The 27998-nt window shown below is 49.2% G+C and overlaps 1 protein-coding gene across 2 annotated transcripts; it reads left to right on the forward strand.

Annotated features, from left to right (window-relative positions):
* Positions 1 to 1304: 1304 nt before the first annotated feature.
* LOC121056972 (disintegrin and metalloproteinase domain-containing protein 9-like) lies at positions 1305 to 27928 on the forward strand. Of its 2 annotated transcripts, XM_040530592.1 has the most exons (22): positions 1305 to 1869; positions 2203 to 2238; positions 2430 to 2512; positions 2728 to 2792; positions 2877 to 2955; positions 3540 to 3616; positions 4450 to 4645; positions 6658 to 6732; positions 7563 to 7634; positions 8388 to 8557; positions 9399 to 9474; positions 10473 to 10627; positions 12871 to 13039; positions 14709 to 14801; positions 15478 to 15670; positions 17527 to 17632; positions 18695 to 18878; positions 20118 to 20195; positions 22053 to 22164; positions 23695 to 23803; positions 24809 to 24867; positions 26835 to 27928. In XM_040530592.1, the coding sequence occupies exons 1-21, from the start codon at positions 1800 to 1802 to the stop codon at positions 24840 to 24842; spliced, it is 2232 nt and encodes a 743-aa protein (XP_040386526.1). In that variant the 5' UTR covers positions 1305 to 1799; the 3' UTR covers positions 24843 to 24867; positions 26835 to 27928. The 2 variants fall into 2 exon arrangements, with proteins under 2 accessions (XP_040386526.1, XP_040386605.1); XM_040530671.1 differs by lacking the exon at positions 2203 to 2238 and having other exon boundaries at positions 26835 to 27926.
* The last annotated feature ends 70 nt before the right edge of the window (positions 27929 to 27998 follow it).

The raw sequence follows: 27998 nt of genomic DNA on the forward strand, positions 1-27998 counted from the left end.
GGTGCCTGCACAACAGGCAGCAAGCAGGGATTTCTGCTTGGGGAATGAGGCAGCAGAGCAATAGGACGTGCTGAGGGGATTTAAGCACCTTCTCCCACTGCTGACAAAGCTTTCTCGGCTCTGTTTGCAAACGTCTCCTTGCATTTCAGTGTTCTGCACACAGCTGCAATTACTCTCTGTCCTGTACGCCTCCTCTTCCTTGGCACGGTTCGACGGGGCAAGTGCTGGTGCAGAGGCTCTGAATTGGGGCTGCAGTTGTGCAGAAGGGAAAGGAGTCAGCAGAAACAGCCCCGAAGGTGCAAGCAGCTCAGAGGCGGCTCCAAGTCTGCTCTCGGATCAGCACCAGGCATGGATGGCAGCTCGCTGGTGCCAGCCACGAGTCGTGCTCTGGCAGCTGCTGTCTGGGGGCTGCCCGTGGGTTTTCAGGGTGAATCTGCTCATTTCTCACACTGAAGATGATAAAAAGGGGAGATTTGCTGAAATACATCCTTGCCATGGGCTGTGCCAAACCTGGCCAGGGCCCTCCAGCCCCGTGCCCCTGGGAGGATGGAGGGATGAGAGCAGGGGGGTGGACACGTGCATTGCAAAGTTTCTGTTCAAACAATCACAATTTGGGCATTAATGGCCAAATGGCCATTAATGGGATGGGGATGGGATGGGGATGGGGATGGGGATGGGATGGGATGGGATGGGATGGGATGGGATGGGATGGGATGGGATGGGATGGGATGGGATGGGATGGGATGGGATGGGATGGGATGGGATGGAGAGGGATGGGATGGGATGGGATGGGATGGGATGGGATGGGATGGGATGGGATGGGATGGGATGGGATGGGATGGGATGGGATGGGATGGAGAGGGATGGGGATGGGATGGGATGGGATGGGATGGGATGGGATGGGATGGGATGGGATGGGATGGGATGGGATGGGAGGGATGGGGATGGGATGGGATGGGATGGGATGGGATGGGGAGGGATGGGGATGGGATGGGATGAGATGAGATGGGGAGGGATGGGGATGGGATGGGATGGGATGGGGAGGGATGGGGATGGGATGGGATGAGATGAGATGGGGAGGGATGGGGATGGGAATGGGGAGGGGATGGGTGGGGATGGGATGGGATCGGATGGGGATGGAGGGGAATGGGATGAGGAGTTGGAGAGGGGGGAAGGGGATGGGTTGGGATGGGATGAGAGGGAATGGGATGGGAAGAAGCAGGAGGAGGGAAGTGGAAGAGAGAAGGGGAAGGGGAGGGGAATGGGGAGGGGCAGGGGGAAGAAGAGGGGATGGGGTGGGGGGGAATGGGATGGGATGCGGATAGGTGGCAGGTGGAGGAGGGATGGTGGCAGTTGGAGGTGAGAGCAGAGTGGTGGGAGGTGGTGGAACAGGCCCAGGTGGCAGTTGGAGAAGGCATGGCCGTGGCGATGAGGGGGATGGGACAATATGGGATGGGATGGGATAAGGATAGGGATGGGATGGTATAGGGTGGGATGAGACATGATGGGGTGGCAGGTGGAGGGGTTCCAGGTAGTGGGAGGTGGCAGCTGGAGCCCAGGCTGCAGTTGGAGGCAGGGCTGGGTGTCAGCGGGGTGGGGGCAGGACAGGTCCCTGTGGGGTGGGACATGGAGAGGCCCCACTGAGGGGTGACAGTGGGAGAGGCTGGGAACGGGGCCTTGGGGGCAGCTGGGGGGCCTGGGGCTCTGGTGGCAACTGGGGGAGCCCAGCAAGGGGCTGGGGGAGCTGGGGAGGGGGCCTGGCTGACTCTGTGTCCCTGCAGGCCACGAGGGGCACGGGGATGGGGACGGGGCTGTGCCCACCCCTGAGGGGCACGGGGGTCGCGGGACTGATCCTGCTCCTCTGCCCAGGTGAGGGGTAGGGAGACGGCGGGTAGGGGCACTGGGATGGGGCTGGGAGAGGGGTGGGATGGGGATGGGATGGGATGGGATGGGATGGGATGGGATGGGGATGGGGATGGGGATGGGGATGGGGATGGGGATGGGGATGGGGATGGGGATGGGGATGGGGATGGGGATGGGGATGGGATGGGGGCGAGGTTGGGAATGGGGAATGGGGATGGGCAACAGGGATGAGGGGACATAGGCTGGGGGGCATGGGCTGGGGGAATGAGCAGAAGAATGTGCGCTAGGCTCAGCATCTTGAAATTCTGGAAATCATCTAATTTCCCCCCTTTTCAAAAGTTCTCCGGAGTTTCTTGTACCTAAACTTCATTAGAAGTTGGTATTAGCAGTGAAGAGAACTGCTCAACCCCCTCTTTTATGCCTCTCCTTGAAGAATCTGCAGTTTTACATATGCCAGATTTTTTAAATTTCCCACTTAAAACCCTCCTTCTGCACTGCAGAGGTGGGAAATCCTCCCAGCCTGGTGTGAGCCACGTCCCTGCTCCCTAACCTCAGAACCTTTCCAGGGTTTACTGGAGCGTCGAGCATCGTCTACTCCGAAGTGACGGTGCCGAGGCAGCTGGAGCCAAGGCACGGGGCTGTCACAGAGGTCAGGCGCTGGTTTGGAAATGGTTTTGGAAACACTTTTTAGCCCCCAGACCCAACCCTGTCTCTGCCCAGGGGGATGCTGCAGGGGGGACGGGGAGATGGGAGGGGTGCGGCTCCGGCCCCCTAAACCAGCCTGCAGACAGGGCTTCTACAGGGAAGGCAGGGACCATGGAAAATAAATAAATACCCCAAATATTAACATGCATTGCGTTACAGGAGGACAAGGCTTATTTAATCATGGCAGAAGGAAATTACCATGTCATCCACCTGACGCAGGCAAAGTAAGGCTCTTCAGTTCTCTGTCCTCCTGCACAGGTCCGTGGCGGAGCTCAGCCCGCCCTGAGAAATTCTGCTTTGCCTTCCAGAAATCTGGTAGCCAAGGACCTCCCGGTTTTCACTTATGGTGCAGAGGGGGAGCTGATAACCGAGTTTCCGTACATTCAGGTGAGGGCTGGGGTCTGCCTGGGGTGCCCGGGGGACAGAAGCAGATGCCCCCCTTCACAGGGCCACTCAAATGCACCAAACACAGCGAGGGGATGCTGTTTTTGAAAACATCCTTTTTTTTTTTTTTTTTCACTATTTGTTTACAAAAGGAAGGAAATTGTACAAAGACTTGCTAAAACCTGGGAAAACAAATTGAGATTGATCAGAACGCTTGGTTTTCCCTTCCAACTTTTAATGTTTTTTTTATACAATTTTATTCCATCAAAAGAAAAAACGAGGAATCTGAAAAATATCCCCCCAAAATTCATTATTATCCAAATATTCCCTTTTCTATTAGCACTGGAGGCAGCACTGATCCTGCCACACTCCCTCAGCCTGCTGCAGCCTCCTCCATCCCACTCATCCTCCTGCCTTTTCCCTGCTTACCTCCCGCACCTTTTATTTTCGCACACAAAGCTCCTGCTCCAAGTGGAAGGACAGATGTTTTTGAAGGCTGTTTTCTCATGTTTCCCTTTACGGATGGATTTTCTGAGCCCTGGTGCAGGAGCTTTTCCCGAGGCTGAGGCCCTGCTTGCCCCTTGCAGGATGACTGCTTCTACCAGGGGTTCGTGGAGGGCTCCCCGGGCTCTGTCGTCTCCGTCAGCACGTGCTTTGGGATCAGGTAGGGTGCTGTGGGGTTTTGGTGCCAAGGTTGCTGTGCCAGGGCTTTGTGTCCCTCTGCAGAGCAGGTGATCCCCCTTCTGCCTGCTTTCTGCTCCATCCTGTGGCTAGCACCCAAATCCTCCGATACAGCTGAGAAAATACAGGAGCAATTTTTACCATAGGGATCTAAAAGGTGCGTAGATAAATGAAAATTAGGCGCAGAGGTAAAAAACTGATAGAAAATCAGATTTTAATGAAACATTTGGCCAAGAAATGAGTTTTACATACCTCTGGCAGGCTGTAGGCAGGTAGCAGGTTTTACATGCCAAAACACTTCACAGACTTGCACCCAAAAAGCTCATAGTGAGCAAGCGCTGCTGGGGACATCTTCCTCTACAGGTGCACCCCATGTCTGGGGTATTTTCTGGGATATTTTCATGTCTGACAGTGCCTGCTCCAAACGTACAGAAAGCCGCCTCTGTAGGGGCGTTTGGTTGCTCTTTCAAGGCTGTCTTATGTACACTAAGCCTTGGGCACGACACTTTTTCCCATAGAAGGTGTTTTAGGTGAGCTCCGTGTGTCATCTCACTGCATCCCTGCCCACAGGACCAGTGATATGAAAGAGCTAAAATGAACCTTTCCTATCCCCTATTTCCAAAACCACGTGAAATGCTGGCTCGTCCCAAGAGCCCTGAACCCCCGAGAATGCTCCTGGGGCTCCCCGTTGATGGCATAAGCTCCTGAGGGCTGCCCAGCACCTCCAGCACTTTGGGTCTTTTTGCGCTTCTTAAATAATTTAAGAAGCCATCTCCTTCATGTCTCTTACCTCCCTCTCTGTTGGAACATCCTCAGCGGAGTCCTGCAAATCGGAGACCTGAGCTACGAGATCCAGCCGGTGGAGAACTCTTCGACCTTTCAGCACCTCATTTTCCGAAAGGCGCCGGCAGGAGGCTCGCCCCCGCTCTGCCGGGTGCCCAGGGAGCACCAGGACCGCCTGCCCGCAGAAGGAGAAATCACAAATGGGAGCAGGAAAATCCTGGTTATCGAGGTAAGGGCTCCCCGTCCGCTGGTTTACGGTGGTGTAAAGGTGTGGGGCAGGGCAAACGCTGGGCATGATGCGACCACAGGTCTGGAAGGAGAGGATTTCGGCATCATGCCTGCGAGCCAGGTGCCTCCCACCCAGCAGGAATTTTTGCTCAAGTCGACATTGAAGTTTCTGATCCGGGTCTGACTCCCTTGGCACTGCATTTAATGCGTCTTTGCATCTGGGCAATGCACAGCAGCAGTTCTCCGTGTCCCCAGTTTTCACCTCACAATAAGCACAGCTGGGCTGTACCGACCTGGTTGGCTTAAATTACGTGGGAAAAGCTTTAATGATGTCAAAACACACACATCTGCTGCTTCTCTTCTGTTCAGGAACACTGTTTCCGTGTTATCAGAGGAAATGAGTTTGTTCTGGCTTCATTTGTTACGGGACCTTGCTGATGTGCTCGTTTTCTGAAACACCTTGGTCAAAAAAATTATTTGCTTTGATTTGCCAACGCTTCCAGAGCTTGTGGGGACTTTTGTCATTGCTGTCCCTGCTGTCAAAAGAGCTGAGATAAAGTGTTATTTCTGTACCTACAAGTGTGGATTATTTATAGCCACAGCCTGGCCGATGCCAGTGTGCTATGATTGCATTCAGTGGAAGAAATAAAGAGTGACATTCAGAGATGCTGCCTTATGATGATAATACAAAACACTTAGATGAAAGAATTACTTATCAGCTCCCATGGCGGAAATACAGTTTTTTTAATTGCTACAATTTCACTGAATTTACTGAGAGCCTGCCAGAGAGAGGATAATTTATAATAATAATAAAGTGGTATCTGTTCATCAGAGAAGAGAGACGAGTCCCCACGCTTAAATGGGTCTTAAGCAAGAGCAGTTTTGTGGCCATGTATATTTGTGCAGCAGCCAAGACAGTTGTTGTGTTTCTGAGAGCAAAGATCTTCTCCTCCTCTTCTTCCTCCTCCTCCTGCTCCTCCTCCTCTCCCAGGTGAGAAGGGCTGCCCTTGCTCTCAGGGAATTACTAACGCCAGGAATTGTCCCCAGAGCCCAGTGCAGTGAGAGAGGCTTTTGCTTGCCACTGGCTTGCAGCCCAGCTCTGCAGACTATGCTGCAGCATTCTGGCATGCCAACGAGTAAATTCCGTTTCTTAAAAGCAAAATTTTGAACCCAGAGATGGCATTCTGGGGTTGGGAAGTCCCCATACTGCAGTGAAATCTGACTGCATGCTGATACTATAAAACATGGGACAGCGCTGCCACTAAGGCTGCCGATGACCCTGAAGGTCCTTCCCAACCTAGATGATTCTGTGATTCCGTGACTCTATACTGATGCAGTAACTGACTGAAACCACCAGTTACCTTGCTGAGTGTACAAAATGTAGAGGCAGAGGCAAGAAATGCCCACAACCACATTTCCAGAACCTGCTGGAGCCCAGGCACCGCACGTGGGGCTTTCACTGCTTGGGTTCCCTGAGCTGCGTTACGTCGGTGTACTGGGGAAAATGAAACAAAGCCAAGCAAGAGTTATTTATGTGGCTTTCCTGTGGCTTGAGCAACTTCGGTCCAGGACCACTTTGCCCCAGCAATGAGCTGCTGACGTCCCTTTTCTTGCCATTCATGCTGGATGCTGGAACAGCGCTGGCCACACTCTATCCTCCCTGTGATGCAGAGCAGTGTTTGTGTGGCACCAAAATTATGGTTAAAAATGGTCTGAGCCACAGGACAATCATGCAAAATTTGCAGCGTATAGGCAATTTAATGTGAGCAATGCCAGGTTAACCCCTGCTACCAGGAAGCCCCAGCCTACAGCCACGTTCTGTGTCTGAATCTCCCTGCTCTGTCCCTGATTACCTGCGGCACTCATTAACACTTTTCCTGCTCCAAGATACTTGCCATGTTCTTGTACCAGGGAAATTCTGGACCACGTTGAGTAACAGCACCTCATTTTTTGCAATGCGGTGAAAAAACAGCACCCCACAGTGTGTGACCTGTGCCATTTGCTCACTTGCAGGAGGTCCCCGGGCTCCACAGCCTGCCCGTGCCCACCAGGTACCTGGAATTGGCTCTTGTCGCCAACCAGGAGCTGGTAAGTGCCAGAACTCAGCGCCGTGGTGCTTTGCTACAGCTGCTGCATTGTACTGGAGGCTCTTCTTTGCTCTGAGCCCCATTTATGCAATCAGGGGGCTCTAATGCCCGTGCTGAGAGGAGAAGGGGGGCACCCGCCACTGGTTCTCAGCACCTGAGGGAATCAAAGCACGTCGCTGGGCAGCGTGCCTCTTGCCACGGGAAGGGGCTGCTGGTGCTCAGCCCGTGTGAGGGCACTGCTGTGATTTGAGGCCGAGGGAAGAAATGGTTTTAAAACAAGTGATGAGGTCTGACTGCTGTAACACGCTCAGGGACAGACCTAAGCAGCCGTTTCCGGGATAATTGGAGCGTTTTGAAAACTGCTCTGGTATTTATTTGAATAGAACGAAATGGTGTGAAATGGTCCCATGGGAATACACGTCCTGGAAAGGCAGCAAAGCCCCGGAGCCGTGCCCCCTCTCCAACCCCTCGAGAGGTGGTGATTCAGCCTTCCCACCACCCCAAAGCACCAGCTCTGCTCTGTGGGACTGGGCTTTTGTTTAATGGAAGCAGATAACAAGCACGCCTCTCCCTGCATCATCCTATTGAATGAGCAGGGACAGGGGGCTCCTGTCGGTGCCAAGAGCCATCCTCTCGAAATAGCAGAGCCCCAGTGGGGTGAGAAATCCCACTGTGGGTACATCCGATGTGGTTAATTAGGATTTTAGCTGGGGAAGGGCTGGTGCAGACACATGGGGGGCAGGTGCTGGGCTGCGTAAGGTGCAAGGGGAGCGACCGCTGCTCCCCACTCTGGCATCGCGAGGCTGTAACGCATCCCCTCTCCCCTTCCAGTTCAAAGCTAACAGCTACAACGAAACCCTCATGCTGCACCTCTTCATTTCCATTAGCAACCTCCTGAACACGGTGAGCACGCACACGGTCACGACGATGGTGGTTGCCCTGGGAAGGGACGGGCGCTCATCCTCTGACTGCAGCCATTCTTGGGGAAGTGATGGGCTCCCGAGTGATGTAACTCCCACCCCTAAAAAATCCCTTCACGTGTGAGTGAAGCCGGTGTAAAAATTATTACGAAATTATCCCTTTAAGCTGTTTGATGGAATATGCATTATTGGTGCTGAGTGCTTCCTGGTATCTCATTATGACCTCCACTTCATCATCGCCCTGCTCTGAGACCTAGGAAGGAGCACTGGGTGTTCCTCTGCTGATTCCTCTGTGTGCATACACAGACAGGGTGCTGGGGCATCAGCCCAAGCTCAGCCACTCCAAAATGAGCTGCACAGAAAGACCTATTAAATTACTATATCTCATGGAAATAAAGAAAATGCTCATCTGTTTCAGTGTGAGCGAGAACCTGGGTCTTGCACAAATCACATAAAAAGAAGTGCAGAGCCCGGGGTCATAGATCATAGAGTCATTTAGGTGGAAAAAGGTCACCAAGCCAACTACCGAGTCCCATCACCAAACCACGTCCCTCAGTGCCACATCCACACGTCTCCCAAACACCCCCAGGGACAGGGACCCCCACCATCTCCCTGGGCAGCCCGTCCCATGCCTGGCCACCCTCTCCACGAAGAAATTCTCCCTCATCCCCAATCCAAACCTCCCCTGCTGCCACTTGAGGCCACCTCCTCGCATCCCACTGCTCGCCACCCCCAGGTGTACAGGCGCATGAAGCTGCAGGTCGTCATCAGCGCGGTGGAGATGTGGACCAGGGGGGACCAGGTGACGGCCACCCACAGCCTGGCCCAGACGCTGCAGTTCTTCACCACCTGGTGCCAGAGGGACGCCGCGGGGCGCATCGAGTACGACCACGTGGAGCTGCTGCTGTAAGAGCCCGCGAGAGGGATAAGCAGGAGCAGGGCCACCTCCATCCCCTTCCCCTTCCACTTCTTGCACTCATACGCTGATGCGCTTTCTGTCCTGGTGATATCTCACGGAAGAAAATGTTTTGGCTTAATCAGTCCGTGTACTAATCAGCACTCATTTGTCATGTAAATTGGTACAAGGAGGATTTTAAGTACGTTGCCCTTTCCTTTCCTTGTCCTCTTTTGTATTTTCCTGAACACGCAGAGTGTATATCGCATTTCCAATTCTCATACCGTTGTCTGTAACTGAATTATTATAATCTCATTTTTAATGTTAACCATTTTATATAGATTAACCATTCATTTTTAGATGTCTTAATTCATTGGCGTGTGGTTTACAACACAATATTTGAATTAAATTGTTTTGCTAGGAGGGGGAAGTTAGATCGCACACTGTTGATGCACTCACTTAAGCACTTCATTCATTCATTCGCTTTTTAACACCTAGTACATTGTTTCTGTTTTGACTGCTCCTTTTACTTTCCTTTGACAGGAAACAAAGCCTCTGCACACTAAAATCTATGATGTGTGTGTATAAATATGCATTTAGTCTATAAGACAGTCACTGCACACAGGGAAACCTTGCTGAGCATTGCCTGCAATCAGCCCCAGAGCTCAGAGGGAAGCCGAAGGGATCCCCATTGATTCCTTCAAGGAAGGAGATCCCCATTGGTATAGATCATCAGGAAAGGAGTTCCTTGCTGCCTGAAGCCATTATTTTCCAGCTGTAATTCCTGCAGGGCATCCTGTTATTATGATGATGTTTTTGCTTTCCTTTAACACCCAAACGTCTCTGCTGCAGCGGCCAGCACTATGCGGAGCGGGGCTTTGCCTGGAAGGGGATGATGTGCCAGCCCAACTCCGTCGGTGTCGTCTCGGTAAGGGGAGACCTCGCAGGCTGTAATGTTGCCCCCATAACTCATCCTCCCCCATAGCACCTGTAATGTCACAGAACCCCAGAATCCCAGAAGGGTTGAGGTTGGAGGCACCTCTGGGTCCATCCGGTGCCAGCCCTGCTCCAGCAGGGACACCCAGAGCAGGGGCCCAACACCACGTCCTGGCAGCTTTTGGAGACGTGAGTGATGGCAGATGCCAGGCTGCTTTGGATGCCATCCCCCAGCTCGGGATCCTGCAGCCTGAGGCCAACACCGAGCGGTGTTCGCAGGCTCCAGCTGCTTGGCCAAAGGAGAGCACCTTCCATTCACAAATTTCCTCTTGAAGTCAGCATTAACCTGAGTTATGCCCAGATTTTGAGGTAGCAGAGGAAGTAGATCTCTCCGGACACCTGGGCAGATTGCAGACACCTCTCCTAAGATGCAAAGAAGACATTCAGGCATTCAAGATGCTCGGCGACTTCCAGCCAGCTGCTGGGACATGGATTTTCCTGGGTTGTTTTAATGTCCGTCAGTGTACACAAATGCAGTGTAAGGCTCAAGATAGCTTACACAGCAAAGGTGATCACTGCTCAGTGTTATTACAGAAAGACAGTTCCAGAAAAAAAAAAAAAAAAAAAAATCAGAAAAAATAAACTTGTCATATTCACAGTGAACCCTGTGATTTAATTCCGTGTAACTCCTGGGTTCAGGTTTTTCAGCAGATAACATCTAAACTGGGCATCTAAAGGAGGTGATGTTGGTCTTGTTTTTGTTGTTGCTTGAAGAAGAGGTGGTGAAGGAACAATTCCCCAGTGCTTCCCCGGTACAATTCTCTTTAGGGGTTTTGGTTTCCCTAACTGGTTGTTTGCAGTGCAAGTCTCCAGCTAGCACAAATTGTACGATTGCTGAGCAAAATGCAGGAATTCTGGACCTGAACTTGCCCACATCAACATCCCCTGCTTAGGAAAGCGTGGACCTGTGTTTTTTCTCCCTGGCTGCAGTTCCCTGGCCAGGACACCATCAGCGATGTGATGACCCTGGCGCACGAGATCGGCCACAGCCTGGGCTTCGACCACGATGACGCAAAACAATTCCACGACCAATTCTGTAACTGCAACTGCACCCACAGAGGATGCATCATGCGATCATCCCCGGGGTGAGTAAAGCTTGGTTCTCCCGACATCATTTTGGGTGAAAATCAGGTCATTGCCTCCTGCTGCCCGGCTCTGAGCAGCTGCTGGGTCGCTGTAGGGGCGTGCGTCTGCCCGTTCCTCCACAACATCTTTTAATTCCTCTGTTCCAGCAGCTACTTGGCATCTAAGCTGGCCCTGGTGGTAGAACCAGGGACTGCCAATTTAAGTCCCTTCCAGTTTAAATTGCTCTACCATTCTTTATCAAGTTCTTAACAACGTTGTGAGAATAGGTTTTTAGATAAGACAAGAGACTCCAGCTCTCCTTGAGACACAAATTCACAGCAAACTCAGCTTCCTTGGTCCCACTGGTGACAGAATAATTTTTTATTCATTTTCCATTTGCTTTCTCCAAGTGCTGCTTGCTGTTGGCTTCTTCACGGCTGGGTCGAATGCCTCCTGCAGACCTAGGGGTTACTGCATCCCTCCTCTTGCACTGCCTGTGTAGGGTTGCTACCTTTGAAAGTAAATCTTCCAGAAAAGTTGCCTTGCATGGGGCAGGAGCTGCTGCTCATACCCGCTCCCTCATTATATAACCACAATGAAGAAAAAATAGTTGCACTAATTAACTAACATTTGCTGAAACCTGTGAAGGATATTTGGCAGATGTCAGCCCCCGTTCTTTCAGCATCAAAGAAACCATACAATATTCCAAGAGCATCCCTGTGGTCAGCTCCCAGCACTCCAATAACTCTGCTGTTAAAATGCCTTGTTCCTCTTCGCTCCGGAGGCTCTCCCAACATGCAGTGAACATCAGCAGGCAGGGAAGGCTGCTTCATTGCAGAGTCTTCTGCTTTCAAATCCCAAGATCCTTTTCTCAGGGTGAAGAAATCTCTCATTCACTTTCTTAAATGCACAAGCTGCATCAACCAGAAGGACACAGGCTCCTGGCTTAATGCTGATGAACAGTATCAGACCTTTTTGTTACAAAGACCCACTGAGCCTCCCTGAAGACATTAAGGGTTTAAGAAACCAGTCTCCTACCAGACATGTCTGTGCTTCCAGGAAAATCAGCAAGGAAACAGGCACTTCGGTGGGTGAGCAGTGGTCCTGCTTCTGCCCGTGGCGGTGCCTCTCCTCCGCTCCACCTGGGAGCCACCCAAAGGGGATCGAGGACCCAGCACACAAGGGCTGGGGTGAAAACCTCAGCAAGTCAGAACACTGCATCTCGTGGCTCCCTGCTCCTTCAGCTTCTGCTGTCAGCTCTTGGATAATAACCTCGTTATCCTGAGGGACCAATTAAACTTATTTGTCTCCAACCTCTGACTTTAGGCAATAGTTCTTCCAGAACTCCTGCAGCGATTCTCATGCCCATACTCACATTTCCATGTGCACATCACCAGCACTTCTCTCTCTGACTCATTCGACCTGCCATCCGCTGTGCTGCTGAGCTATGCCATGGTGTCACCCCCCTGCTCCTCATCAGTCCCGTCCAGCCATCTGTCACCCTAAAGGCATGCAAGCACTTAGGGGATGGCTGCAGAGCCTTGCTCCTTGCTCAAGTTGCTCCAATGTCCCAGCAGTGCTGCCTGATATCACACTTACCACAAGCTCTCATTTTGTTTCGGGCCACACCAACATTTTCTTTGATACTGGCATCATGCTCACAACCTTGCCATCTTACTTCAGCTTTCCTCCTAATCCATATAATTACAAACTCTATTTAGTTTCTCTATAAAATCCTCTGCACGAGATGACTTAGCTTCACTTTTGGAAATCCTCACGCCCACACTCCTGCATTGCTCACCAGTAGATGTCATTTACTTGAGCAGCCAGGCATGAAGTCACCCTATTTCTACCCTGGTTACTTTGCATGTTCCAGGCTGTTTTGTAGCGGTCACAGGAAAGCAAGCAGATCCCTTTCACCCCCATGATCTGCTTTGCACACTGCGGTTTGTAATAAATCACACTGCATCTCGTGCCTCCTGCCCTCCACCTCCACCTTTCCAAGGCCAAAGCACTTTCAAAGCCACTTTGTGGTCTCTTCCTTTCTCCTTCCAGGCAGCTATTGCTGTCTCCCATGTCTTTATACAAGAAAAAAGGAGAGAAAAAAAAAAAAAAAGAAGAAGAAAAAAAAAGCCTTGTTTCCCCTAAATTTTCCCATATTCCTCTTTGTTAGTTAATCTATCTGTTATTCTTTGACTCCACCAATTACTTTATGTATATGGTATGGTTTTATATATATATATAATCAATATTTTTCTTGCAGATCTTGCTTGGCATTCAGTAACTGTACTATGAGAGAATACTATGATGAAGTAATAAGAAAAAATAAGCCTTGTCTGTTCAACATACCATCTTTAAAACCATTTCTTTTTGAACTCTGTGGCAACGGTGTCTTGGAAAAAGGCGAAGAATGCGACTGCGGCACTGACGAGGTTAGCAATTAAATATTTCACTGCAATCTACAGGATAGAATGGTGTTGATAAAACTGTAGAGTTTTTGCAACTATAAATGCTCACCAATTCCTGGGAAGGAGTAACACTGAAGGGTTACACGTCCAAATGAGCCCATTGGAATTCCACTTTCATGGGCACCCGTCAAGTGGGGTTTTACCCAAACATGGCTTTATTTGTGTGCAGAATACATGTGATTTGCGTAAAATTTAGAGGTAGCTTAACTGTTGTTCCCTAGCTGTGGAGGGACCTTTCTCAGCAGACAGTGCAGAGCTAAGGGCGAGTTCGTGTTGCAAGGGGGCTCTGGCTGCGAGGGGCTGGCCAGGAGCTGCTGGGAGGGAGATAAGATGGCTCCACACCTTGTCCACTTGGAAAGGTTTTTGCCTTCTGGCTGCGCTGATATTCATAGAAATGAGGGGTCTGCAGACAAGAAAACTGAGTCAGAATTCAAAGTCCACGGAAGGGGCACGTCCTTGCCTCCGAGAAGCTCTATAGGCAAATTATTGCCACTTGCCCTCTTCTTGTCTATAAAACCAGAGTTTTTCTCTTCTTTATTCTAATAAATTTACCCTGAAGTCAGTGGAAGAGTTTTCTAAAAGTGCTTTTAAGAGCGCTTGCATGTGGGTATCTCCACTGCTGTAACGCTAGGACGTGCAGTCATGGCTCGCCAGGAACGTTACGTTTTCCAGCAAGAATCTCGTTTGCAATTTGTGTTGTTGTTCTTTGTACAGAGCTTCTGCAGCCTGGTTAAGCCATACAAGTGTGCTGAGCAGAAGCCCCTCTTACCACCCCCTTTAACCTCTCACTTCTCCATTTCCCACATTTGTTCCTCCCCAGTCCACCTTAGGCTCTCCCTTTCCCCCACTCTGGTCCTTCTCCCAGCCATCCCATTTGGCACATCCTCACAATCCCCCTAAAACGCCCCACAATAAGTTTTACAAAGCCGTCCCTTGCCTCTCAAATACCACATTACAAGTCTGGTCTCTCCAGAAGGCCCAAAGAAAATCTTGTTTTCTGTCAGTTATCTCCTCTTCCTTAGGGTTTGTGTACCAGTGTGATAATTCATTACTGCTCCTGTTTCCTTTCATTGTTATTATGCTAAAAAGCTATTGATCAGCTCTTCTTACAAAGCAGATACCCCTACATTCCAGGTACCCTTAAAATCTCAGTAATTTATTTTGTTTACGGGACAAAGTTCAGAGTCTGTCAGCACCTTGACTGGTTTGGGGCAGGGAATTTGAACTTTTAAGGAATTGGTAGGTTATTGCTAGGAGCGCTGAAAAAGGGAAGGAAAGTACAAAAGAAGGGGAAAAATGACAGAAAAGGAGAACAATCTCTCCTGTTGGTCTCAGAGAAGTTTCCAAGCACTCTGGAAACATTAATGAGCCTATTCTTGGAGCACCCATGTGAAGCAGGCAGGTTGGCTGACGAGCAGAGAAGATGAGGTGGAAGCATTAGTCCCGAGAGAACAACGGGCACGGTTTCAAAAGCGGAGTTCCCTGCGACACACAGCTCCACAGCTGAGGAGCAGCAGAAAACAGCAGACCTTTCCCCTGAATTTCCTGCAATTTCACGTCCCTTAAGCTAGAGAGGATCACCTGAGTGAGAACCTGTCTGTAATAGCGGGATGTTCTGGTGTTTCACTCCCAGGCATGCCTCGAGTCGGGATGCTGCTTCTCCTCCAGCTGCTTGCTCGCACCGGGGGCTTCTTGTTACAGAGGCGAATGCTGTCACAAGTGTCAGGTGAGTTACAGCAGGACCTGCTGCTACTTGAAAAGTAGGGTAACTAATGCCTTAGCTGTTTGTCAGAGCTGTTTGTTCGGTGCTATCATGTTTATTTCCTGTATTTCTCAGTATATTTGGTCTGAAAATATGCATAAACAGGATTCGAATCTGCTCGTGCTTCCACAGAGAACAGATAGTTCTGAAACAGTGAAATTATGTCAGAGGAAAACCATCAGCAGGAGCAGCAAACGAGGGTGCAGGGACAGCACCGCACCCACCAGCCAGCCACAGGCATTGGCAGTCCTGGACCAGACATCCCACAGACACAAGTGTGGCCAAAAGGAAAGCTTTTAGGGAAGATCTAGCAGCAGGGTACCTCTAGAGGCATTTCTGACTTGTTCAGCCTGAAATGCATGAATAAAACCACATTTCTCTGCTGGGATGCCAACAATCGCCCCTTGCACTCTCCCAGCAGGACAGCAAGGACCTGAGACCCTCACGCCCTCCTCCACTCCTTGCTCTGCCTGATGTTTTGCAAATTTAAGTTATTCTTCATCTTACACTTTCGGGACATTCCCTAAGATTTTGCCACATGGATTTGAATAATTTGGACCAGCCATTCTGGAAGAAAAATTCCATTCCAAACTTGTTTCGTGTGCTTTTTTTTTTGCCTTTTTTTTTTTTTTTTATATAGTTTCAGCCCGCAGGAAAAGTCTGCAGAGAATATAGGAGCACGTGTGACCTGCCGGAGTACTGCAACGGCTCCTCGGCCACCTGCCCCGTGGACGTGTTCAAGCAGGACGGGACGCCCTGCGGCGACAACGACCGCTGCTACGAGGGGCAGTGCCACAGCCACGAGGCACAGTGCAAGGCTTTGTTCGGCAAAGGTGAACCACATTTGTGATGGTAGCACATCGCCCGACCCAGAATTAGCTCCTGCCTTATAACTCCTGCATCCTCCCTTCTCCCTGCCTTCTGCTTTGAAAAAGTCCATTTTTTTTTCCCACAGTCCCTGAAAATTCATTGTTTGCTCTTTGTAAGGCAGGCAGGCTTAGATATCTGGAGGGGTTACCTAAGAATAGAAGTACTTGCATAGAAAAATCACAGAATCACACAGAATCATCTAGGTTGGAAGAGACCTCCAAGATCACCGAGTCCAACCTCTGACCTAACACTTACAAGTCCTCCACTAAACCATATCACTAAGCTCTACATCTAAACGTCTTTTAAAGACCTCCAGGGATGGTGACTCAACCACTTCCCTGGGCAGCCCTTTCCAATGCCCAACAACCCTTTCGGTAAAGAAGTTTTTCCTAATATCCAACCTAAACCTCCCCTGGCAGGGGAAATATTACGGAATACTTTTGAAATACCCCATGATTTTGCATCATAACTGTATAGATGAAACAATATGTATATAAATATAGTATAATATATTCTTTTTCAATAGTTAGGGTATCAGAAAAGAGGTTTTCTCAGGCAGTAGTGGTTGCAGTGCTGTTTAGGACCACTCCATGCTCTGCGTGCCATGGGAATGGCTGACATTTGCCCGTAGAGAGACCCAGAAGTAAAGGTGTGCTGGCAAGAGTCAGTGAGACCACCCTTACGCTGTTGAAAGCAACAGCACCCCCAATTTGTGCATCCAAACTTCCCCCAGTTCAAACTTGAAGCCTACAAGCGATTTTGCAATACTTGCCCACATCCTCTCCGAGATTATTTCAGTTCTGTAGGAAGTGCCCAACTTCCCCAGAGCGTGCCCTGGGCTGTGGCAGGGTGATTATGTTCTGCACTTCCCCATCAGCAACAACAGCAATCGTCAGGATTTGAGCTATAGATCTCGTTATGAACGTATGCAGGTCCTCTGTAAATAAAGCCAGGTTCCTCTGTGTTCTGCCACGTTTCTGAGAAGTTTGGAGTCTCTGGGAAGCCGTAACCCTTGCACATGAAGGTGGTAGCGCTTCTCATGAAGGGCGCTGCTGGAGAAGGCAAGGATATCGATAAGGCAGAATATTTCTGTCATCATCTTGGCATGGGACACTCAGGGAACTGTCATGCGAAGGGCTGATACGGCCACCAGAGCAATCTCAGCCTTCTCTGCAGGACCACTGGGAAGTTCAGCACCTGGTTTTACACTGAGAACATCCTGAATGCTTCAAAATTTGTAAGAAGGCCTGGTGGGAGCCCTGCATTGACCACAGGCTCTTTCCCCTTAGTGCTCTGTCACCTGTATACAACACCGGTAAGTACGAAGATATTCTGAAAACAACGGAAGTTCCCTGGGTTGGAAATGGCTCTGCCTTGCTGGAACGCAGTGCTGTGAGCTGTGTCTGGTGTCTGACGGGATCAGTGCTGCTGATACTGAACGTAATGGTGGTGATTCTGGTTTTAGGATGAATGCAAGACCTGTGTTATACAGCAAGTTAGAATTAAAGGGGAAAAAAAAATAGGCTTGGGAAAGATTTGCCGTCTGTATTCTCATCTTCTGCTCCAGGTTGTTCTGGATAAATGACCACGGTCCGTTCTCTGACCGTTGGTTGATCTCTTGGTGGCAGATCTCTTCATATAGCCACTTCATTCTCACATTGATCGTTCTGGTTCAAAAAGGAACTGGGAGAAAATAAATTAAAAAATCCGTAGAACATGGCAGGCCCTTTCAGGACGATCACACGGAGCAGCAGGAGGGGTTAGAGGGTGCAGGTATGCACCTCGCCACGAACACCTCCTTTTTTCTCTCTCTCTGCAGCTGCCCACCGTGCCCCACTGAGCTGCTTCAGGGAAGTGAACGTCCGAGGCGACCGCTGCGGGAACTGCGGCTGGAACGGGACCTACTACACCAAGTGCCGGGAAGAGTGAGTGCCACCAGCACCTGGCTGCTCAGCGGGCGCGGGACATCGCCCTGTGTGAGGGGCGTGCAGCTCCAGCACCCTTTCCAAGAAATCTTCAGCCTGATTTCAGTGGTGTTGGGTTTAGGCACAATGCGTTCCCAGCTTTCCCTCTCTAAGGGGTCATCCCAGCAGCGGGTCGGGGCTGGGTTTTCCTGTTCTGTTTGATAACTGGGTCACTAACCCCTTTTTTTTTCCTTTAGCATTAATTCTTGTCATGTTGCTGCCATGTGCAGTGGCCATCAGTCAGCACATCTCCAAAGCCCCGTCTTTCTGCAAATCCTTTTTCTAGGATATGAATGTGGGTATGGATAATGGTCCAAAAGGATGGAGTTTTGGTCACCTTGGAGATTTGCTGTCCATGTGCACATTAATAGTCACTCAAAAATACGCAGGCACTAGTACCTGACCTTTCCTCATGCTTGCACTTGGCAGTTCACCAAGGACTGGGACATTGCTGTCACCAGAGCAGACACTAGAGTGCAAATTCAGAATTTGAGCTTATTTCCTATTTTTCCGCTGAACACTGCACAGGCAGAACTTGAGCTTCACTGTTGCCATCTCTGAGCACAGAGACGAGCTTCTGAAGAACTCTACCTAATTCCTCCTGGCATAAATATCAGTATTTCTCATACAGTATTAAAAAAAAATGGCAAAACATGAAATTTGAGGGTCAAAAAGACAAACAGACATGTCTCTGCTGCTTCTGGAGAGATACACCCAAGGGCTGTGCCTACACGTCCCATGGCACCGACGCCACCTGGCAGCATAGGGTCTGTGTCAGTGCTAGTCAAACACCTCCAAAAAGGGCTGGTTGGATGGGAACTGCCTACAGGGATCGGCCCTGGACAGCCGTAACCTCTGACCGTGCCCGGGTTGCTCCAAGGGTGTGAGCTGGGAGAGGCCAAATTCATAGCAGGGTGTTCAAACAGTCGGCAGCACAGTTGTCCACCAGCACCACGGGTCAGCACAACCTCCGATGTCTCTACAAGCCTTGCAGCAGTCTGTCTGTCTGTCTGTCTGTCGCAGGAACATCCTCTGCGGAAGAGTGCAGTGTGCTAACATTAAAAAAGTGCCAGTCCGGCAAGACGGCGAGACCGTGGTTCAGACCACCGTGAACAACGAGCTCTGCTGGGGACTCGAATTCCACCTGCCCCTGGACACGCCTGACGACGGATCGGTGAAAGACGGCACGTCGTGCGGAAGGAACAAGGTACCCATAGAGGCCCAGGGAGATACAGGGATAGAATAGGATGGAGGCTAAATGGAAGGATTTTGTTCCTAAAGAAAATGTTCATGATCTCCAAGATAAGCCCCAAAGTGTTAAAGCCTCCTTTAGAGGCGGCAAAATCGCAGCACATCACTTTGGCTTTTGTTGTTGGCTTTTTTCTTCTTCCTCTCAGGCATAAAAGATTCTCCTCTTCTCTTGAAGCTACTAACCAAAGTCAAAGCTTATCTGTTGCACATAAAAAAGAATTTCAAATGTTCTTCCAAGAACAGGGCTCACTCCTTCCCTTTGACCCACACAGAAAGCTGAAGTCCTGTCAAGCTGGTGGCAGACTAAAGGATCGGTTTCCTGCTACCATGTGGCAGCAAAAATACCTCTAAGAAAAGCGCAGGTGCTGAGTTCCACCAAAAGGGAAGGGGCTCATCAGTGCTGGCTTCAGTAGAGTTCCCCTTTCAGGAGAGATGGGTCTCATACCACCCACCAAATGCAAATAGTCTTTCCAAAACTAACTAATTTGCAAGGCAAAACGCCGAAAGTGTAACTCCTCCAGTCTCCTCCTGCCCAGAGGAGATGCTTGTGTGCCTCCTGGAGATATGAGGATGCTCCACATTACTCACTGAGCAAACAAAACACCTTCTGTAGTTCCAAGGCCTTGTTCATCTTATATGGGCTGGACAGGCTGAGACAGGATTTCCCAAGCCACCAACTGCTGGGCTCTGCAGAGCATGCTGAGAAAATAGGGTTGTGTGTGTGTGCAAAGATTGGGATGGTTGTGTGGGGTCAGTCCTAAAGACCATCCAGCCCAGGATTCCCCTCCAGCCTTGGGCAGGTACCAAAGGACCGGTATGAACAGAGCAGGCACATGGGTACTTCCTACTAAGACTGGCATAACCCAGTGTTTTTTTTTCAGTTCTGAATTACTCCTGAGGTAGAAGTGGTTTCTGTGCATTTTGTAGCCCTCACTGGGTTTGTTCCATCCCCCTTTTGTTTGTCTTTTGTTCCATCTCTTTGGTTTGTCTGGACCCTGGAACCAAAGACCTTCAGTTTATGTTCCCCTGATGCTTGTTTGGAGAGAGGGGATGAAAAGCCTCGGATGAAATGAAATGAGTGAGAAGACTTGCCAGGCTGTTTCTCAGTAATTTTATCCCCATTCGGCAGTCAATGCCCTTTCCTGGCATCTGTCATTGTACCTTTTCACCAATGTAGGTCTGTCTCTTTCTGCAGATATGTATAAACAGGACGTGTGTCAGTGCAGCTTTTCTCAACAGCGACTGTACAGAGAAACGGTGCAATGGCAAAGGGGTAGGTAGAAAACCTCTAAGTATCCTTTGAAGAGTAGCATATATGAAATGTAAATTTGTCTCTCAATAACAATGGTAGAAGTCCATAATGGTTTCCAGCTCAGCAGCACAAAAAATATTTCGGTTTTCACCCATGGTTTCCTCCCAGATTGTGCTCTGACAGTCCACTGCTCTTCATAGCAGTGTTCATCAGTTACTTCTACCGTTTGTCTTCTTTGTTCACTCAAATATTGTAAAAGCTGACTTCTACATCGTAACGCTTCATCCTTCATTGCACCTGTCAGTGCTACTGAATTTAAATTAGCTGGGGTTGGAGAGATCTTCTAAAAGATGCATGCTCAGTTATATAACGCTGTTTTCCGTGCAAGTAGCACAGAAATGGCAGATTTTGTACGACATGGGCTGCACTAAATCTTATATAAAACCTATTTTTCAGACACTAATATTGGCAGAACTATTTCAAATGTCAGTTTTTCTATGATGTCACTTTCAGGGTACCCGTCCCTCTTTCCAGATAGACGTTTGTAGGTGAGCAGGAGATGTGTCTGGGCGTTACTGTGGGTGCTAAGGGAGAGTCTGGGGAAGATTTGCTGTTGTGGGGCCTTTAGCTGTAATATCAGTGGGAATCTGTAAGAAAAGTCACACTGGAAATTTGGCAACCTGCAGCTGGAGGGATCTGCTGTCCCCTTTTCTTCTGCTCTGCCACCAGCTGCAGCTAGCTGGGTCCACCCGCAGTTATGTTCTTGGTAGCAATGCAGTTGGAATAACCATGTCTTTTGCTGTCTCCAGAGAGAGAAGGGTTACGACCCCAAAAGACACATGCTTTTTCCTTGGGAAGCAGTTCTCCAAACTAAGCATCCTTGAAATGTAATAATTATTGCTCTGTATGGCTCAGGCTGCAAAGTGAAGAAAGCAAGCCTCCACCCTGCCACCCCAGGGAAGGGGAGAGAAGCGTCACTCGAAGCCCAGCCGCTGTGTTTGTGCCTTTACCTGGGAAAGCGAGCAAATTTGGGATGTGGGGCAGCAGAGCTCTGGGTCCGTACTGCCAAACAGCATCACAACCCTGGGCTAACAACAAACCATACAAAATCAGCCAGCTAGCAACTAAAGGGAGGTAAAACAGCTCACCTCGCACCGGCTGGCCCTGCAGCACGACCCAGCTTCCGTGTGAGGTCCCATCTGGTGAGCAGTCCAGCCTGCACAGCACGAATGTGCAGCCAAGGGAGTCAGGGCCCTATCTGGTAGCAAAAGCCATGATTTTTGAGTCACATGAAGGTGACAAATTCATTTTGGACGTGTTTGTGACATTTCACGTTGTCATCACAGAAATAGGGACAATGTTCGCAAGAGCAGGGTAAATCTGCGGTCAATAAGGACTACAAAAGTGCTTTCCAATTCTGCAATGAAAACAGCTTGAGCAATGCAAAAAGCACTCCCACCAAGCTGGCAAAAAGGCAAACGTAACCATCTTTCACCTTCTGCGTGCTGTCATCTCCTCCCTGCTGTGCCTGCAGCCTGTCTCAGCAGGACCATCACCGCCGTGATGGGTTGGGGACTCCCACTGCCCTCACGTCACCGATGCAGCAGACACCTAATGATAGGTACAAGCCACGAAGCCCCTGACAGCCCGTGGCCAGGAGTGCCTGTCTATCAGCTGCACACAAAGCAGGCTGAGCATTTCCATGCTGGCAGCTAAAAGAGAGGAGCAAATTTATCCCAGGCTGTGGATCTCATCCTGCCCTTCGCTGCTGCTCCTGCCGAGACGCTGCGCTAGCGGCTGACTCCCTGGAAAAACGCAGTGGCGCCACATGACTTCTGTATCTTTCATGCCATAAAATATTTATTTACTTTCTTTTAGGTGTGCAACAACAAGAAAAACTGCCACTGCGATTTTGGGTGGGCCCCACCAGACTGCAAGCTGGAAGGATTTGGAGGCAGCGTTGACAGCGGCCCACCTCCTTCGTACTACTGTAAGCGCGGTGGGGTGGGACCACTCTGCACATCGCACGGCCTCTCTTAGCATTATTTTCTCTTGAACAAGCTCAGCAGTTCCCCACCTATACTTCCAAATCATTTCGGACTTGGTTCAGTGGCATCTCTTTCTCCCTTCCTATTTAAATACATCAGATTTGGACTTGCTGGTCTTTGTCCTTTCCAACTGAACTGTTCTGTTCTGTTCTGTTCTAATTTATTCTATTCTAATTTATTCTATTTTTTTCTCTTATCTCACCTCTTTTTACCCCTCCAGTTGTGCTTGCCTTGCCTGCCTCTCTCTGACTACTCTCAGGGCACCCAGAGGAACTGCAGATCGATTCCATTAAGCACAGGGGCCAACGAGCCAGCACACGGTTCATTAAGACAGCTGATGAGGAGTGTCTTTTGAGCTCATCAAAACCCTCTTAGGAGAATCTTCCTTTCCTCTTAACAGAGATCTCCAGCAGAGTTTCACTCCTAGGAGAACAGGGCATAAATAAATATTTTCCTGGCACGTACCCCTGAGAGATGCACTTCTGCTTTCCTATATATTATGTGCAATAACTTGCTGATGAGCAGAACGCCACAGTCACTCAGCAGCACTCCCAAACCCACCAGCACCCGACTGCTGGCAGCTTTCAGGCTCTTCCCTGACCCTCTTTGCTCATCAGTTCTGCTGCTGATGAAGAATGATGAGATCTTTCTGCTGCTTATTTGACCAGGCAAATGGCAAGTTGCTCGAGCGGTAATAGGCCCAATGGCACTACAGAAATCGAGCTCTTCTGGGCAGTTAACATCTTGTATGCTGAATCAGCTGTTCCTGAAATATCAACCCATCGTGATATTTCACCCGCTGGCATGGCGGTGAAGATACCCAAGCGGCAATGTTGTGCTCCTCCCAGTTCATGGAGAAAGGCAAACGCCAAGTTCTAGGATTCTGCTCGTCTTCCTGGTGGCTGCCCAGGTGTGCTGGGAGGAGCGAACCCCTTTCTACTTCCCCTAAGAACAACCTCCCATTCTTATCCAGACACTAACTACACGCTGGAGCCGCAGCCATTAGCAGATGTTCAGCTCAAATTGCTTATCTGCTATATCTGGGTATTTCTTCATCTGTGCGCCCTTATCAGGGAACAACCTAGGAAGCTTTCCTGTTTTTTTCCAACCTCACTGGTTGTCCTCGAGCTCCTTACCTCGCCGTCCCAAAGAGAATCCCTGCTGCCAGGCCTATGTAGCATTACTTTACTCACTGTGCTGAGTACCTCAGCGCTTTTGATTGTTTCTGAGAATGATGCTAACGTTGGTGGCTCCCAAGCAGGCAGTGGTGGAGGTGCCTCGGAAACGTGAGCAGCAGGGATGGATTACGCACGAGAGCATCAGGTCGTCTGGAGCCGAGTGTGTGCACCCAGGAATTCCTGTGCATGTGTGACAAGCTGCCATTTCTTCTTCATTTCTTCACTTTTGGTGCCAGAAACATCTGGTGTGCGCAGAGTGTAACGTTCTCTCTTTCTGTCTTCCTTTCCAATCAGGGGGAGCTGTAAAGAATATGGGAAAAGCGGTTGGGACGCTGGTTTTAATCTTCTTGGTTTTGGGCATTTTGGTGTACAAGAGGGCTGAAATTGCCGAGTACATCCAAAGGTAGGTGACACTCCAACAATTAACAACTTCTAACCAAGGTTCTCAGCATTTCTTTGTTCACTGCACAATACTGGCCACCTCTCTTGCGAACCAGGTTTCTTTTGGTTCAAAGACAACGCGCGACGGAATGCAAGCAGGAGTGCTCTGAGCTGGGAACAAAGCCTTGTCACAGCTACCTCGTGTCCAGAAATGGCAGCAAGAGCTTAACACTTTTTAATCCATTCTGGCATTTTTTAAAAGGTTTCCATAGAAATTTTGAAATGAAAATTGTTGTCTACCTTCAGGGTAATTTTTCATATAGTTCTGTGGCTTTTTTTCAAAGTGTCTCTTCCCTTTTTCTCTTTTGAAATTTATAGTTCAATTCATTTACTTTTTCCTTTGAGGTTTGGGGAAAAAAAAAAAAAAAAAAGCAAACAAAAGTTGAAAAAGAGAAAGATTTTAAAATAGTGTGCAGAGGATAAATGCTGTCTTATCCTCTTACTGTTTTGCGCATTTTTCCCAGGTCAAATGGCTTTATAAGCTTAACTGAAAGAATATGGGAATATGACTACAGGCAGGGAGAACGTTCCAAATCCCACACCAGAAAATGAAAGCTGGCATTCCCCTCGATGGTCTCTGCACATCCACATGCTTCAGATTTGCTGGGCTAATTTATTGTGCCAAGAAGCAGGATGAACAGAAGTTCGTTCTGCTCTTGGCAGCGGGACTGCCTAGCACCCAGCCACCTCCTGCACAACCAGTTTGGGTATCTCCACCCCATGCTGGAGTCCCCAGAGCAGCCCTAAGAAATGCTTCCCCCTTGCCCCGGTGACCTGTGGTGTCTCTGGATCTTAGGTAGGAGATGGGATTTAACTTCACAGTTCTGCTCTCTTGTCGTTTTACATATCCACGCCACAGACCATGATTTCAGATAAACAGCATTTCTCGTAAGGTACCTGCACCTTCTTCTGCATGAAATCCCTGCCCAAAGCTCTGTTCACTGAGAACTTTGACTTTCCCTCCTAGGTGGCAACTCAGAAGACAGGAAAAAAAAACGTGATACCACTCCTCCTCCTTCAAAAGAGGTAAGTGGGCCTCCCATCCCCAGTTAAAAACAACACTCGTGAAGGGGTTTGGAGCACTGCAACTTCTCCGTACCCTCCTCACATCTTTTTCCTTTCTCAGTAAGTGTTGCTCCCCCTCTTCTCTCAGTGCAAGTTGAAAGGTGCCAGGGAGGACAAAAACAGAGTACAAATACTCAGCAGTGTAACTACAGAAAATTGTTTTGGTTTAGGTCAAAAGACAGTTTAATGTAAAAATATCAAGTTCCTACAAATAGAAACATATTCAGACCGATTGCTTCAAGAGCTGACATCAGCGTCACAACACAGCTGCAGAAAGCCCAAACAAAATACTAGGACTTGTCAGAAAACAAGAATTATGTCTACCTTGGAACAAATACAAGATCTCTGCCAAAACGACAAAAATCAGACATCGCAGTGGAGCTGCCAGGCAGGAGAGCCAGGTGCAAACCTCTGCTCTGGTTGTGCCCGTGGGGTTTTCCCGCAGTGCCCACGGCTGCTCGGCGAGGCTGCTGTGCAGCAACGTGGCCCGTCTGAACCAAGTCAAAGCTGCTGCAGCTTCATCAGATCAGCTTTTCCAAGGAAAAGCTCCCTCGCTAAATAAATGAATAAATCCCGCCTCGTCTAGTTACGAATGCAGAAGGAAAAGGGAAGGAACTGGAAAAGAGAAAACAGAAGGAAGAAGGAAAAAAAAATGATGGCCTCGACTCAAGCCACGTGCGCAGGAGGCTGAGAAGAGCCCTGGGGTCAGAAACTCATGGTCTTCAGGAAAAAACTGGAAGATGCTGGTTCTATCATTTGAAGAGGTGACTGAGGGGGATTATATTGGGTAATAACCCCCACGTACATCCAAGGCAACCACAATTCAGACCTTATTTTTTAGGTTTATTGTGGGCAGAACAAAAAGTGACATGACTAAAGTACAACATGAGATTTCAGGTATGAAAAAGTGAAAAAAATGCTGAATTTCTTTTTAAATTACACTGAAGAATCTACTACATCTTATAGAACAAGCAAACTTTGACACATAGATGGGAAAAATTACTTTTTTCTGTCGATAGTTAATTAAAGTATGGCAGTCATAGTCTCGAGATGCTGACGAAACCCAGCACTGAACACAATGCAAAGGAGACTGGATAGAAAACATGATTACCCAAAATTTTAGCAGAGTATGAGCATGACCTACAAAACAGACAAGAGGAGAGAAGAAAAGGGAGGCTAGGGAAGGTATGCTGCCTGCCGTCTTTGTTGCTAATCCATCATAGGTGGACTCCAAACATGTCACAGGAGTCTAGAAGTGACAGATTTGATAAAATGCATGTATATAAATTCTGTTGAGGACATGCAGTTTAAGAATCGCGCTACAGTTTTGCACACTCTATGAATAAGAAAAGCCATTAAACACAGGAGAATACCAGGGAAACACTGAGATGCCAGGGAAGAGGTTGGAAACTGCAGCCCAGGGAACAGAAGCAAAGATAGGAGGTGCCTGGCAGGTAATATTCTGAGGAACGCAATATCCCAAGAAATGTCCTCTCATATAAAGAGTTATACACACAGCACAGCAATGAACTGGCTCAGATCGAGGCCCATCAAAGCAGCATCTTCTCTCCAGCATGCAGTAACAGCCTGGGGAAAGCCTCGCTGCCAGGACACATTGCCATCCTTGTCCCAAGAAGCTCTGCCGATGGCCACCGCTTGCATCCAGACCGCTGCATTTAGAGGTCTTTTTGGATCCACCCTCCACAAATGTGTCTGCTCTGAACCTGCTCCTCCTCCCATGGATCCCAGGGCTGTGAAATTCACAAAAAAAGGTCCTCACTTGCTCTCTGACTTTCCAAACAATACAACCGTTCCATTATATATTTCTTAAAACCGTAAGCACTGGCCTCTGTATCATCAGCTTGCTAACAAAATAACCTCCAAATAAGTAGAATAACTTGCACTGACATTCACATTTTATTTTTCAGGAGAATCTAGCAGAGGCAGACGAAAGTCCTACAGATTAAGCCAGAGCAGTGGCTCTTTGCAGGACACAAGACCCCGAAGGATGGAAACAGCCTGCACAGGGCTCTGAAAGCAGCCCCACGTACCGCTGGCTTTGTGGGAACTGGCCGTGCTTCCCAAACCTGTCACATTAGTTTTGGTTTTGTTCCGCTTTAAATAACATTACCTTCACTGAAATAAACAGTTTTTCTTCCTATTTCTGTTTATGGTAAATCCCTCATTTGCAAGGAGGCTGGGCTCCAGGCACCTCAGAGGTTTCCATCTCTGCTTCCTAAGCGGCGTGTGTCTACTGCGGCAGCGGTCCGGTCGTCGCTTTATGGGCCCTGCAGACTGCAGGCAGGCACACGGCAGGCTGTGTCTCAGCGGTTTTGAATTTTATAGGCTGTGTTGAGATTTGTGAGCCCAAAGCAGCTGGCTGCAGACACACAGCCCTGATGATGCAGACCTCCCCCCGCCCGCGGCCGCTACGTGTCGGTGTGTGCCTGGAAGGAAGCACGGATGGCCAGGACAGATGGATCCGGGGCTCCTGGGGACTCCTCATCCTCTCCTGGTGGGCTGGCTGATGGAGAGGCCACCTCCCTGCTCCCTGCTTGCAGATGTAGTCAGCAGTGACCTGGAGAAGGTGAAAGAAACAACAGCCACACCATTTATTTGACCCCATAGACATAAAAGAAGACAAAAAATGCTGCGTTTCTCTTTGAAATGCTCATCCCTGAACACACGGAGCCATGCAGCTGCCTTGTGTGGGTCTGCCTTGCAGTGGGCTGTGGCCATAGAAATGTCCACGAGGTCTCCTGCGTTCAAAAGCTGAACGAGAACAAAGAACGGGAAACAATATTGTGCCTGCACTTCACCCACACAGGCAGCGTGTTTGCCACGAGGGATCTGACACAAACTGGTGGCAGCAATTCCTGTTCCGACTTTCAGCCGATCGTCTCCCAAAGGCAATGGGAGATCTGACAAACTACAATCCTGCAGCCCGATGAGCTTGCCTGGCCGTAAAGGCAGCCACCCTGCAGGCTGTGTTCCTGAGCAAAGCGTATAACCACGTGCATACTCATCCTTTATATTTCCAGCCTTTTTTTTTCTCCCAAATCCTTCAGGTACTGTTCCTTTTTGAGGAAGGA

This window comes from Cygnus olor, chromosome 1, assembly GCF_009769625.2.
Source record: "Cygnus olor isolate bCygOlo1 chromosome 1, bCygOlo1.pri.v2, whole genome shotgun sequence".
In the NCBI taxonomy this organism is placed as follows: Eukaryota; Metazoa; Chordata; class Aves; order Anseriformes; family Anatidae; genus Cygnus; species Cygnus olor.